General features: G+C 41.2%; 1 protein-coding gene across 3 annotated transcripts in view; it reads left to right on the forward strand.

Moving 5' to 3' along the window:
- LOC311081630 (uncharacterized protein) overlaps window positions 1-16,177 on the forward strand; it is a 178,215-nt gene that overhangs the window by 30,960 nt on the left and 131,078 nt on the right. For all 3 annotated transcript variants that reach the window (XM_084112213.1, XM_084112214.1, XM_084112215.1), the window contains exon 2: window positions 8,079-8,376. In XM_084112213.1, coding sequence (XP_083968339.1) covers window positions 8,109-8,376 — 268 coding nt within the window. In that variant the 5' untranslated portion in view covers window positions 8,079-8,108. The remainder of the gene's footprint in view (window positions 1-8,078; window positions 8,377-16,177) is intronic.

Genomic DNA, 16,177 nt, shown 5'->3' on the forward strand with positions numbered 1-16,177 from the left:
GGAGTCTATGGCAGCCCATAGAACCGATTGCGGGAAAGTTGTTTTGGTTTGACATTCTGATAGAGGACAGTTCCAACATTAAATACACCAATTTTGGTGTTGCTAAGTCATTCCCTCTAGCGCCACCACCTGTCCAAAGTTTCACTTTTATTTTGTTAATAACTTTTGAACCGTAAGGCCAATCAGCAAAATTGATTTTTTCTTCTGTTTCCTGAGCTCACGACGATTCGATTGAACCCTATGACGTCATTTTCCGTCATATAAATATGGCCGCCATTTTGAATTTTTTGAAAAACCTACTTTTTCGAACTCGTCCTAGACGGTTTGTCCGATTTGCACGAAAATTGAACCAGATCATCTTCAGGCAGTGGTGACAAAAAGTTATGGAATTCAAATTGATTCGTCAAACCGTTTTCGATAAATGCTCGAACAAATTTTACGTAGCGCTTGCAAAAACAGTCGTAGGGCTGTATCTCCGCAACGGTTTATCGTATTCAGACCAAACTTGTTACATGTCATCACAAGCATGACCTGAGGCTACATGCTGTGTTTCGGCGCAGCGCCACCTACTGGTCCGGAGATATGAAAAATGGCTATTTTTGCTTATAACTTCTGAACAGTTTGTCCAAAAATCATAAAATTGGTCTTGTTAGATTCAGGGCAACATTCTGAGTCGACTGATATCCAATTTTACCATATCGGCCATTTTGACTGTCGGCCATTTTGAATTTTGTGCTAAAATGCTGTATTTTAAGAACGCATGAACGGATTGTTACGAAACTTGGTATGGGTCATCAGCACAATGTCCTGAAGGAGCACGAGATGTTTCGAAACAGCGCCACCTAGTGGTAATTTTTTTTTTTCAAATGCTTATAACTTTGGGTGTGGTCGACTCATTTTCATGAGACTCATCTAATTAGACTCCTGAAACCTTGCCGAGTCCTACGATACCAAACATGCTAGGTTTTGCCTTACGGTTTGTGTAGCGTTGTGATTTAGCGCTTAAAAAACATTTGGCTATATCTTCAAAACCGCTTGTCCGATCGAGACGAAACCACCGTCAGAAGTTTGGAAACATAGGTCGATAGTTAAAGATCAATGCCCAAATGCGAAAATATTGATGTTTAAGGGTAGTAATATTCAATCAAAGTCATGTGTCAGTCATTTTTTACATGTTTTTTTCATATAAATGTCTATAACTCCGAAGCAAATTGAGATTTTTGCACCAAAATCAACACATATATGTATGGGCTCACTCTGAGGACACATAAAAAAAATGGTGGGACTGAGCCTCTTGGTGGCGCTATAATAGAACAAAACATGAAATTCCCATTGACTTCAATGCAGTTTTGTGAAATAAAATGCTATACTTAACAAATGCATTGGTGTAATATTACGAAACTCAGAATGTGCCATCAGCACCATACCCTGAAGGTACCCAAAATATTTAGAGACAGCGCCACCTAGTGGTCAAAAGTTATAACAACATTTCCAAAACTGCTAATAACTTTTGAATAAATTGGCCTATTGTAATGCAACTGGTCTTAATAGATTCCTTGGGTCAAGCCCAGAACATAGATACCAAGTTTTCCTTATTTGGTCAAACTTCTTGTCCGCCATCTTGATTTTCATTCAAAACCTACTTTTTCGAACTCCTCCTAGACCGTTTATCCGATTTTCACCAAAATCGAATCATATCATCTCCAGACCGTGCCGACTAAAAGTTATGGATTTTGTGTCGATAGACAAAACCGTTTTCGTATAGCGCAGCAGCAAAGTTGAGGCATGATGCTAATAGCACTAATTAAGGCTTTATCTCTGCAATGCCTTGACATATTGACACCAAACTTTGTATGTGTCATTGTAACTTCACTCTGACCACATCACATCAGTTTTGTAACTTTGCCACCTATTGGTCGAAAGTGATAATCCATCAAATCATATTTTTAATTATTGTTTCTATGATTTTTCAGGCATTTTGCCAAAAATCCTCTTTAAATGTCTTTAATTGCTCATTGTTGCAGTTGGTCTGACACTTTCAGACATGTTGGCATGTCTTGTCGTCTTATTCTGCTTGGCCCCGGTAATGGCTGCTTGCAGCTATATTTATTATTCTGCTTTTTCTTCCGACTGGGCGTCTATGGCAGCCCATAGAGCCTATTGCGGGAAAGTTGTTTTGGTTTGACATTCTGATAGAGGACAGTCCCAACATTAAGTACACCAATTTTGGTGTGTCTAAGTCATTCCCTCTAGCGCCACCACCTGTCCAAAGTTTCACTTTTATTTTGCTAATAACTTTTGAACCGTAAGGCCAATCAACAAAATTCTTTTTCCTCTGATTCCTGAGCTCATGCCGAGTCGATTCCACCCTATGACGTCATTTTCCGTCATAAAAACATGGCGGCCATTTTGAATTTTCTAAAAAAGCTACTTTTTCGAACTCGTCCTAGACGGTTTGTCCGATTTGCACGAAAATTGAACCAGATCATCTTCAGGCCGTGTTGACCAAAAGTTATGGAATTCAAGTTGATTCGCTTAACCATTTTCAATAAACGCACAAACAAATTTTACGTAGCGCTAGGAAAAACAGTTGTAAGGCTGTATCTCCGCAACGGTTTATCGTATTCAGATCCAACTTGGTACATGTACTCACAAGCATGACCTGAGGCAACATGCTGCGTAGGTGGCGCAGCGCCACCTACTGGTCCGGAGATATGAAAAATGGCTATTTTTGCTTTTAACTTCTGAACAGTTTGTCCAAAAATCATAAAATTGGTCTCGTTAGATTCAGGGCAACATGCCGAGTCGACTGATATCAAATTTGACCATATCGGCCATTTTGACTGTCTGCCATTTTGAATTTTGTGCTAAAATGCTGTATTTTAAGAACGCATGAACGGATTGTTACGAAACTTAGTATGGGTCATCAGCACGATGTCTTGAAGGAGCGTGAGAAGTTTCAAAACAGCGCCACCTAGTGGTGATTTTTTTTTTCAAATGCTTATAACTTTGGGTGTGGTCGACTTATTTTCACAAGACTCATCTAATTAGACTCCTGAAACCTTGCCGAGTCCTACGATACCAAACATGCTAGGTTTCGCCTTACGGTTTGCGTAGCGTTGTGATTTAGCGCTTAAAAAACAATTGGCTATATCTTCGAAACCGCTTGTCCGATCTAGACGAAACCACCGTCAGAAGTTTGGAAACATAGGTCGAAAGTTAAACACCAATGCCCAAATGCAAAAATATTGATTGTAAGGGGTAGTAAAATTCAATCAAATTCATGTGTCAGTCATTTTTTACGTGTTTTTTCATATAAATGTCTATAACTCTGAAGTGAATTGAGATATTTTCACCAAAATTGACACACATATGTATGGGCTCACTCTGAGGACACATAAAAAAATTGTGGGACTGAGCCTATAATCTATAATAGATAATAGAACAAAACATGAAATTCCCATTGACTTCAATACAGTTTTGTGAAATAAAATGCTATACTAAACAAATGCATTGGTGTAATATTACAAAACTCAGAATGTGCCAACAACACCATCCCCTGAAGGTACCTAAAATATTTTGAAACAGCGCCACCTAGTGCTCAAAAGTTATAACAAAATTCCCAAAAAGGCTAATAACTTTTGAATAAATCTGGCTATTGAAATGCCACCTATCTTATTATATTCCTTGGGTCAAGCCGAGAACATAGATACCAAGTTTACCTTATTTGGCCGAACTTCCTGTCCGCCATCTTGATTTTCAGTCAAAACTTACTTTTTCGAACTCCTCGACCGTTTGTCCGATTTTCACCAAAATCGAATCGTATCATCTCCAGACCGTGCCGACTAAAAGTTATGGATTTCGTGTCGATAGACGAAACCGTTTTCGTATAGCGAAGCAGCAAAGTTGAGGCATGATGCTAATAGCACTATTCAGGCTTTATCTCTGCAATGCCTTGACATATTGACACCAAACTTTGTATGTGTCATTGTCACTTCACTCTGACCACATCACATCAGATTTGTAACTGCGCCACCTATTGGTCGAAAGTGATAATCCATTAAATCATATTTTTATTTACTGTTTCTATGATTTTTCAGCCATTTTGCCTAAAATCCTCTTTAATGTCTTTAATTGCTCATTGTCGCAATTGGTCTGACACTTTCAGACATGTTGGCATGTCTTGTCGTCTTATTCTGCTTGGCCCCGGTAATGGCTGCTTGCAGCTATATTTTATATTTTGTTTTGTTATAAATAGGCTAACGTTATATGCAGTGAATATAATAAATACGCGTTGCCTGAACCACATTTGTGTGGCTATAATGTTTAAGATTTCTTTAAATGAAAACGAAAAGAGGCAGTGTGGTGTTTTATAACATATTTCGTTTTATTGTTGCCAAAAATATACATACAGAGATAACCGGAGTAGCAGAGTGAGCTGAGTGCTGTTCCAGAGCGCTGTTCCATCTGCAGAATAACCGGACTTGTGATAAACATGCTGAGAAGCAAGAACAAGATCTGCTGTATGTCATCCATTGTAGTTTATGTTGCTTTCTTCGCGCGCAAATGACGTCGATCGCTTCTTTCCAGCATAGGCTACACCACGCCTATCAAGTAAGGGTACTGTTGGCAGTGGAAACGCTAGCTGATTCATGGTTTACCGACCCGACCCGAACCGTACCGTACTGTACTGTACCGTACCGCTCAGTGGAAACAAGCCATTAAAGAAATCCCCACTGGTAAGAACAAGAACAGGAGCTGCCCAAAAGTTGCCCCATAGACATACTATGGCGAAGGTCGGCCCATGAATCGCATGTGTTTCTCCTACTATGGTAAATTGCATAGGGATTTTGTATTGATCATAACTCTGGATCACAGTGTCATAGAGACAAGGGGGCAGGCTCATTTTACTTAGACAACCAATCAGTCTCTCAAGATCATTGTGAAGCTATCAAGCCACGCCCTAGAAACCATTTAGAGCACCTTAGCAACAAGGTCCATAGACTTCCATTGAAAGATATCAAAGGGATATCGTTGTATATAAGTGTCTTAGAAAAATGAGGGTGGTCTTGTTTGACTCGGGGCAGCAAACAGCCAATCATGAATCACCTCAAAACTTCCAGCCCCACCCTAGCAACCATTGTCGAGCACCTTAGCAACCAAATTCCAAAGAGGGACATCTTCCATTCTGAATGTCACAGAGGCATGGGAGTTATATCATTCATACTGACAAGCAGCCTTTGGAGTTTCATCATTGGCAGCTCTCAAGCAACTACATAGCAATCAAACAGAGTACCCTAGCAACCGTTTAGCAAGACCTATATCTCTGCAAAATGAAATCATGGTAAACTATGATAATCATGTTAGCATCATGCTAGCAACATGCTAATCATAATTAGCATGTTGCTAGCATCATGCTAACACGGTTTACCATAGTTTACGATGAATTCCCATAACTTACCATAATTTACCACGTTCTAGCATGATTTACTTTGATTCTAGCATAATTTGCCATAGTTTACCATGATTTACCATGTTGTAGCATAATTTACCATGAATTATCATGGAACGTCCTGATTGCGTATGCAACCCATCGTTCCCTGAAGGAGGGAACGGAGGACGTAGTCCCTTTGCCACTATAGTTGAACCACCACTGACTCCGAGTTACGCTCGGCTCCTCAGCGAAAAACAGATGGTGTTTGCATCCACTTCCGTATTTATACCCGCCTCGTGGGGCGGAGCGCGTGATGCAAATTCATGTCGCCATTGTGCGCATTGGCTCGTTCAAGCATGCTCGAAGAAGATAGGCTCCCTAGCCCCCATTCAGTCGATGTCGACTACGTCCTCCGTTTCCTCCTTCAGGGAACGGTGGGTTGCATAAGCAACCAGGACGTTTCATTTAGTGTTTGGCCCTGTCCCAAATGGCACACTCCGGACTTGTGGACTTCCTCAGAGTCCACACTTTGGTGACGTCATGTAGTGCAGACCTATAGGGCCCTTGGTGTGAGTCCACGAGGTTGCATTGAGAGGTATTTTTGGGACAGACTCGATCGGCACGCCGGAAATAACAGCCTGGTTGTTGTTGGCCAGGAGAAATCACATTTTTGCGCTGTTATCTGCATGTCAACTACACATCCTAATTTTACAGTTCTATATTTTGATATTGTGCATATCACCTGGGCATTAAACAATAAATATATCATGCTTATTTAAATGATGTATACAGTTGTACATAATAATAGGCTACATAATGTTCCATTTGAACTAAGATTACAATTTTAAAACACATATTTTTTTTCAATTTTACAGGTTTCAATATTCATACTATATTTACATATGACTCAGTAAAGCGATATAATGCGATCGTATTATTAAACGCGCTATTATTATGTTTGAGACATTAGCCACTGGTCGATGACCATAATGTTTGTATAAACTGTAGGTAACTGGTGAAATGTACATTTAGGTCATAAAAACCGTAATATTTTCTTCTCAGCCATGTCAACAACTATCCTTGAGTGAAATCTCCTCCCATCTGTTGTCTGATTGGCCTTTCGCAAGGATTCCTGGGTAGTTAAAGTGCGTAAAGCCTGCTTCTATGCGGGCTTCGCGGAAGACCGCTTCAAGGGTACAAAGGGGGCGCTGCTGAGCACACTTCAGAGCGGTAAAATGCTGAATGGGACGGCCTACGGACTCGTAGACTCAGCGAGCACGCGCAATTCAAGTCCACGAGACCGAAAGTCCGCATGAAGTGCGCCATTTGGGACAGGGCCTTTGAGTCATACAATAATAATATGACAGACATTGCTCTGTTTAATGTTGATTAAGTGGGTATATTCTCCCAGGATTTTCTTTGTAAAACAAGTTATATTGCAGTTGAAGAAAGAAAAGCGAAAGATTTGAAATTTCTTGTGATTTATATCTGTTGTCAATTCAGATGAAGTGAATGTGAATGAGTGACAAGTTCTCTGCATTATGCAGGTTTTTCTTTCTTCTTCTTCTTGTTTCCTGTTGATGTGTACTTCTTGAGTTGACCGTGGATGAGTGAATGGCGAGCCAACAGTGCCTAGTTGATGTCACAACGCGTCTTTCTCTGGAGCGAGCTCAGTATCCTTAATCTGTCATCAAACAGATAAGAGAATACAACACACCATACACTGCGGATACCTTGAGTGAAACTGAGTTTAAAACTACCCGGGTAGTAAATCTTTCTTCTGTCACGTAACTACTTCTGCTTCTATTTTTTTTCTACTTCAATATTTCTTTCCTGGAAGGATCAGACTTTATAAAAGAAAAAAGAAGATAAATAAGAACACAAGGAAAATACTTTCTGAACTGTGTTTGGGGAACCATTTATTTTATTTGTCATACCAAACAGGCCTGATGATTGTATTTTGTTGTTGTTGTTCTATCACTTGTATGTTTACAAACTGGTACCAATACAAAATGTTTTCTTTATTTAAGTGGTAATTGCTGTCTCAAATCCTCCTTACGAACTTAGACGTAACTTTATTGTAATGCTACTGTGCCCATTCAACCTCAGTTAATTTAGTTAATTTTGATACACGGGTTACAGAAGGATATGCTAAACATGTTGCATGAGGTGCAAGTAACAATAAGAGGAGAAGATGACATGACTCACTGTGTTTTTTGGCTGATCCTACTCACCTAAGTTGTTTAATGGACTAGTAAAAGGCGCGAGCGCGTGAGAGAAAAATAAATAAATAAAGAGCGCACAGATGGCACGCTAACAGGCTAGCGAATTACTAGTGTGTTGTGCTAGCAATAACGATTTAGATTGAAGTAAGCGATGTCAGAATAATATGTGATGTTGAGTAAGTTATATTTAGCAGTATAAACAACAAGGAATGATAGTAAATAATGATTCAAAACAGAAAGGTACACAAAGCTTACAGACGCAAACCAACACAACAGCAGCAGAAGCAACGAGGCAGACAGGAGCAATCGATCAGCGAACCCAATCACAGCTTCATTTCATAACCCAAAATACATTTGAGTGCTTATGTCCAAATGTTAGGAGTGAAACTACTTCAGATCTTTTTCTTTTTGTCCTGCAGCTGTGAATCTGTGTGAATCAGTGAAGGACAATGGCATCTATTGAAGATCTGCTTGAGAAATCACTGAATGAACTGGTAGAAGCTGAATGGAAGAAGTTTAAGTGGCACTTACAGAATGATCATGAGTGTATAACAAAGAAAGACATGGAGAAAGCAGATATCTTAGACACAGTGGATAAGATGGCAGCATGTTTTGGGCCAGAAGAAGCTGTGAAGATCACAGTGGAGATCCTGAGGAAGATAAACCAGAACAATCTGGCTAAGCAACTGGAGAACAAACACAAGCAACACAAGCAAGGTAAGGTTTAATTCACTGTAACTGTAATGTAGGTGACAAGCAACATGAAGACATCTGTCACTGTTGGAGGAGCTCATTCAAAAGAAATATATGTGTACTTCCTGTACATGGAAACAAGAAAGTATAAAAGCAAACAACAATTACAGGGCCAAGAACAGCAACATATGTTATACAAGTACATTTAATAGAACAGTGTCTGATTTTACAAAATGGTTAAATGGTTTACAATGGTCTAAAAACCTTAATCAAAACTTCTGCTAGCAACTAGAACATTGACATAAAATTGCGGGTGTGTATTTGCTGCCTTTGTAGCGCCTCTTAGCGGTAAATCACAGACTTTGAAAAGTGTCAGTTTATTCTCTATTGCCTAATCAGCCGTGGCTTATTGAGAACTGGAAGCAGATCAATTCAAGTGAAACATTGTAGTTAAACGAACTCATAATACTGTATTACAGTACAAATTTAGAACTAAAGAAATGTAGGCTTCTATTATTGCATCAAATTTTAGCAAAGTAGGCTAATCGTTAACATTGTGTGCCCAGATGTTCTACAGCTAGAAAGGCTATGCATGTCAAGGTTATGCATCTTATACTTTGTGTTATTTTAATTTGTTAGTAGGCCTAGATTTATGAACTGGAACAGTGAAATAATTTAAAATAAATGATCGTAAAATTACTTGCTAACCGATGTTGTAGTCGTCTTTTGGACTATTAGATAATAATGACACAGACACATGGAGATCACGTCTAGCTCGCTTTACTTCTCTCCCGGAAACTCTCGGATCATACCAACTATACAGACTGTATGGGGGTGACCTGGTAAGTACCATTCACTGCCTATACTACATCCCCCTTCTTAAGCTTTTAACAAAGTATTACTTTGATATAAAGCAAAACAGTATGCTGTAAATATAACCAGTGTATCAAATAAACATTTGCTATGAACAAGCAATAATAACACTAAATCTAGCATACTTAAGTAAGCACATAATCTTTAAACCATGCTGGCTGTTTAATGATGCGTCCAACTCTTGTGCATTCTGGACGTCTCTCGCTCATTTTCTCTTCTTGAGAAGACTCAACTGGACCAGGCTTTGGAACAGTGTTATTGCACAAGTCATTGTCGGTGTACACAGAACAATCAGGTTGTGAGTCTTGTTTGATTGACCTGTCAGGCCTGAGGTGACGTCTGTTTCTGCGGTAGACTGTACCTGATGCTGTGACTACATCATATGAACGTGGTTCATCACGGATGCTGACAACTTTAGCAGGTTTCCATTTGTTTTTGATTCTCATATGTACTCTATCTCCTCCTTTCAAAGGTGACAATGGTGATGCTGTTTTGTCATACCATTTCTTTTGTCGTGATTGGAGATGCTGCAGTGTTTCTCGGATGTTTTTGGGTAAGGTTGATCGTAAGACTCTACCCATGAGAATCTGGGCTGGCGAGTATTTGAGACCAGTGATAGGAGTGTTGCGGAGTGTTAATAAAGCCAGGTGTGGATCAGTGCCAGACTGAGCAGCTGCTTTCAGCATAGCTTTGACAGTCTTTACAGCTCGCTCTGCCATGCCATTGGATTGAGGGAAATTTGGGCTGGAGTGTATGATGTTGAAACCCCAGTCATTGGCAAATCTAGCCATTTCAGCACTGGCAAAGGGTACATGATCTGCAATCAAGATTTCAGGCACTCCATGTCTTGCAAACATGGCTTTGAATTGTGCTATCAGTGTACCTGACGTTTTGTCCGACAACTTTAGGACCTCTGGAAATTTGGAAAAGTAGTCCACAATCAGAAGAAATGAACGTCCTTGAAAGTCAAAAATGTCAGCGGCGATTTTCTGCCACGGTGCATTTGGAACTGGATGTGACATGAGTGGTTCCTTTTGATTTTCAGGTCGACTCTCTTGACAGTGAGCACAGGTTTCTACCATCTGACGTACAGCTTCAGTAAGTCCTGGCCAGTAAAAGCATGATCTGGCATGTGCTAGAGACCGCTGTATACCCTGATGTGCCGCATGAAGTCGTTTCAGCACTTCTGGTCGCAATGCACGAGGAATGATTATGCGATCATCTTTCATGAGTAACTCAGCATCTATGCTAATAGTATGTCTGACTGACCAGTAAGCTTGAGCTGCCAGTGGAACATTTTTCTTTCTGTCCGGCCATCCATGCTCATGTAGCTGCCGTATCAGGTTAAGTTCAGGATCTGACTGTGTGGCTTGTTGGATTTTGTGCATGATGTTACCACAAAGTGATTCTTCCTCCATTGCGTAGATAACTTTCTCTTCACTCAGGTCTAAACTCTCTTTTGAATCAGACTGAATGTATGCTCTGGACAGCGTGTCTGCGATGTGCATCTGGTTGCCTGGAGTGTAAACAATGTGAATGTCATACCTTTGAAGCTGGAGCAGCATTCTTTGAAGACGTGCTGGTGCTGCGCCTATGGGTTTGGAGAATATCGCCTCAAGTGGTTTGTGATCAGATTGAACTCTAACAGGCACACCATAAACATGCTGGTGGAATTTTCTCAGAGCGAACACTATGGCTAGTAACTCCTTTTCTATCTGAGCATAGTTCTGTTCAGCCGCAGATAGTGCTCTTGAAGCATATGCAATTGGTTGCTGTTTCTGCATTAGAACTGCGCCCAAGCCATCTTTTGAGGCATCAGCCTGCACTTCTATCGGCTCCTTTGGGTCAAAATGTCCAAGAACTGGTGCAGTTACTATGGCTGTTCTGAGTTTTTCGAGTGCTAACTGCTGTTCAGGATGCCATTGCCAGTCTGTGTCTTTCCTTAGCAAGAGTCTGAGTGGTGCAGTGAGTGTAGCTTCGTTGGGTATGTATTGTGACAGATAGCGTGTCATTCCCAGCAAACGTTGAAGAGCTTTTCTGTCAGAGGGAGGAGGAAATTGCAATATCGCTGCAACCTTGGACTCATCAGGCTTCACTCCCTCAGCAGTGATAACATGGCCTAGGTAAGTGACTTCATTGACCATATACTGCAATTTGTCTATGTTGAATTTCACATTCAGACTTACCGCTCTGTTCATCACTTTCTCCAGGATGACGTCATGCTCTGTTTTGGTGGATGCTGCTATGATCATGTCATCTGCTACCATGAAAACACCTTCAATATCCCCAAAGCTTTCTGTGTTCAGACGTTGAAACACCTCACTCGCTGATTTTATGCCAAAAGGCATGCGATGAAAACGGTACCTGCCCCATGGTGTGTTGAAAGCACATAGATCTGCTGACTCCTCATCTAATTGAACCTGCCAGTAGCCGTCTTTCTCATCAAGGATGGTGAACAACTTTTTGCCGGCTAACTTACTCCGTATGTCCTCCAGGGTTGGAATGTTGTAGTGCTGGCGGAGTATGGCTCTGTTTAAGTCTCTGGGGTCCAAACAGACTCTCAGTGTGCCGTTTTTCTTTTCCGTAATGCATAGACTGCTGACCCATGCTGTCGGCTTAGATACTTTGCTTATGACGCCTCTTTTTTCCAGCTCATCCAGCGTCTCTCTGAGTCGGTCATGAACTGCATACGGTATCTTCCTGCAGCCGTGTATTACCGGTGGAACAGAAGGATCAGTGTGAATGTGATGCAATCCTGGAAACTGGCCCAAACCCTGAAACACTGATGCATAGCGGTTAAGAAGCTCAGCTTTTGTGGCAGGTGCTGTTGGTGTTAGAGCATCAACTCTTCTTATGAGGTCTAATTGCACACACGCCTGTCTCCCCAGTAGGGCTGTATTTGATGCTGTAGTAACAAAGAACATCATGTCAGTTGTTTTATTTTTAGACTGCACTTGGAGTTTAACAACACCATCTGGTTTGATGCGGGTGCCTCTATATGACACTAGCACTGTGTTTGTCTTTTTGATGTTCACAGGAACCTGAAGCTGTTCAATGATTTTCATTGGAATGACGTTTGCTTCAGCCCCCGTGTCAAGCTTGAAGCTGACAACTGTGCCTGCCATATTCAGATTTGCGTGCCAGCCTGTTTCTGACGTGTTTGAGTGAACTACAGTACCCACAAACAGTGTGTCTATCCCCGATATCTCAGTATCTGTGTCGAGCGCATCCATCTTGGCTCTTGATCTGCAAACGAGTGCAAAATGGTTCTTTTTGCCACATTTTTTACACACTTCATTGTAGGCGGGACATTGCCTGGGCATGTGAATGCGTCCGCATTTACCACAATTTTTTGAGTGTTCTCTCGTTGGCGGTGTCATTTGTTTGTGCACTGCTGGTTTGTTTGATCGCCATTTAGACTGCTGGCCTTTTTTAGTGACGGCGTGCACAAATTGTGTTTCTGACGATGCTGCCATTGCTGTAACTTGTGCCCTCGTGACTTCTTTAGCTCTACACATGTCGATGGCTTTTGAAAGTGTCAAATCAGATACAGACAGCAATCGTTCACGGAGGCCAAAGTCTGTTATACTGAACACTATTTTGTCTCGTATCATGAGATCTTCGGTTTCTCCGAATTCACATGTGCATGCTTTGTTTCTTAACTCCGTGAGGAATTTATCTATGCCTGCTTGCTCGGAGAATGTGTGGGCCCAGAACTGATGTCGTTCAAAGACTGTATTCTTTCGCGGAGCACAGTATTTTCGCAGTGCTGCGAGGACCTCTGATAATTTTTTATCACGTGCGTCTGCATATTCGATGTCCAGCGAGTTATAAATGTCTAGCGCCTCTTCTCCTAAGCAATGCAACAGTACAGCGATTTGTCTCGTCTCCGATTTATCCACTAGAGCTGAGGCAGTAAGATTAAATCTTTGTTCCCACTTACGCCAATTTTCAGCCAAGTTCCCCGTCAGAGACAAAGGTGGCGGCGGATGAAGCATTTCCATCTCGACCGTCGCTTTAGCACGTGGGGCTCGTTCGGATGTCCGGCCGCGCTGCTGTTCGTCACTGCTCACTCGCGCCTCGGTGATCTTCAGTCACTGCTTGATGACTGCTATTAGATAATAATGACACAGACACACGGAGATCACGTCTAGCTCGCTTTACTTCTCTCCCGGAAACTCTCGGATCATACCAACTATACAGACTGTATGGGGGTGACCTGGTAAGTACCATTCACTGCCTATACTACAACCGATGTTAGTCGGCAGCATTTGTGTTTTAGGATTAATTAAGAATTAAATGGGCTTATTGTAGGTTGTTATGATTTGCATTATTTTCTTTAATAAATAACGAAAACATTTCAACATAAACATTGCAATAGAAAAATGTCACATCTATGAGGCTTTGCGCAGCCTAAGCATAAAGCGTTAAACTCATGCTCATATGACAGTGTTCAGACGATAGATGGGTGGTCAACGCTTTAACTTGTGTCTCTCGGTGCTTCAAACGTTCTGACTTGATAAAACTGTATATTTCGCTACGTGTCATCCACACCAATTACAAAAAATAACTGTAACAAATTATTTAGCCTTTGTTACTTCAAAGAAAAAGAATGCCTTGTTGAATTCACTTTACAATAAACCGATAAACAATAAAACGAGGTTGATCGTGAATTAAAGAGCTCTGTATCTGCTACTCACTCGCATTCATTTCTAGTTGGCATGAGCGCGTTTCGTCAACAGTTCAGTTAGTAGTTATGATGATGTCATTTAGCTTGTGTCAAAATGATTTATGACCACATCGATGTCCATACAACGTATGTATGGGGATTGCAAAAATGCAGTTGGTTAAAAAAAAAGATCTCAGAGTGTTTCCTGAAGAGTTTCTTTCTCACATCAGTGTTTGACCAGCCTGGTTAAATCCAGACCATTCTCAGTAGTAACTGAGTTATGGTCTGGCAAAGCTTCATTAATAACTAATTTCCAAAGGGGTGTCACCAACGAACGTTGCTCAAATGCCTCTGGGCGCAATTGGATAGACCTAAAACCAATCAGGGGTGCGTTTCCCAAAACCATAGTTGCTAACTGAGTTATTTTGGTATTTGGTATTATGGTGCAATTTCCCATTGCCAACTGTTGTAAAGTTTTCTTTCATCGAAGCAGAGACCAGAAGACGTTGTTGCACGTTCAAACAAAGTTATTTATTATTGAGGACTTCGCGTTGACGTGGCTGCAGGAATCCAACATTATCTGACTAAGGGAACTTTACATGGTATCTTATAGGCATTTTAGGAGGAGGGACTTTTAAAGCTGGAGGCAAATTCAAACAAAGCATGTAACAGGTTTAGGTAACACCCTAGACTGAGGGTCTGGCCAATCCTAATTCAATCAGCATAAGGCTCCAAGAGCCATTTGGGTCCGAAAGCCATTTGCAGAACAAAAGTTGAGATTCTCAGTGAATCATTCGTGTGCTAAATCTCATCAGTCTGAGTGAAACTGGGGCTTCAAGAGCTATTTAAGACAATAAGGAGAGAACAGGAATTGCAACTTTGCTGAGATCTTAACCTTAAAAGCTAAAATCAGTATTCTTCATCGTGATGTTATGTAAGGAAGCATATCTGAAATAGATTCTTAAATTTGTAACTCTTCACAACCAACTAAGTTGCTAACAGGTTAGCAACTATGGTTTTGGGAAACGCACCCCTTAACGATCGTCAATCGTGTAAAGCCATATGCTGTGTCCCAATTCGCCTAAGTTACATTACGCCATAAAAGTATGTACTCTTTTTGTGAAGAAAAGGTATATACTTTTGAATGTGTAGCAAAAAAGTAGGCAAGCTTTGGGACCTCAAATGCCTCTGGGTGCAATTGGATAGACCTAAAACCAATCAGAGTCATCGTGTAAAGCCCGCCTCAACGTTTCTAATTGGTGCCTCGATTTGGACGGATTAGAAATCGGCTTGAATGAGCTCTTTGCCAGTAGCCTGGATGCCAGCCGAACTTAGCCCCGCCCACAAAATTTTTAGGTTGGGAAGTTCGGTCTGGACTCGATCCGTTGAGGAGCTATTATGCCCGAACAAAAATTGTTCGGACCAATCACATTGTCAGGGCAGGCTTTATACGATGATTGACAGATGAGCAACGGTAACGCAATCATCCACGTCATCAACGAGCGCTTGGGTTGAATTCAAATGACTGCCGCTGGAGAATTGAGATTTCACGAGTTCACGCTTACAAATAAGTCAGATAGAATAAATGAATATTTGGCGTGCTGTCTGAGGAGAGGGCTCGGGCTCGGTATTCGGCCCGAACCCAAAGTACTCCCCCCGTATTCCTGGCTGTGGAAGAACAAGCCGAGAGTGAGTGGAGGGATGCTGAAAACTGTCAAGGAATGTTAGGTGAGTTGACAGAGTGAATAAATATACGCTTCCTCTCATGCTGATAGTGTAGACCGTAGACGGTTGATTGGATTGATTATTTGAATGTGCTCCTCCTGAACTTTGTTTATGAAACATCATGTGTAGATTCCGCCATTGCATCTGTTATAGGAGATATCGACAGCGCATTCATTTTAAAAGAGGAACAGAGAACCGCGATCAAGGCATTTGTCGATTGGAAACATGAATGAAAAACATACGTCACTTACTCCGTTGCTCTGATTGGTTGTAGTTCTATCCAATTGAGTGCAGAGGCATTTTCTTTCCTGGTTCGGTTGAAACACGCCCCATAATCAAAGCTCAATGGAGCAGTATCAGACTCACATTCTGACTAGAATCTGAGTATGACGACGTCAGGCTACTTTGCCAGACTACTTGCAGAGCAAATCTAAATTTGCCGGACGTTGTCTGGGTTTTCCCAGGCTAGTGTTTGACAGTCTCTGAGTCAGAAGGGAGTTTGTGTTCAGTGATCAGGATGAGACATTGTGAATGTTTTGTTAGTGTTGAATTTATTTC

Source organism: Abramis brama (assembly GCF_963993115.1).
Source record: "Abramis brama genome assembly, chromosome: 4".
Taxonomy (NCBI): Eukaryota; Metazoa; Chordata; class Actinopteri; order Cypriniformes; family Leuciscidae; genus Abramis; species Abramis brama.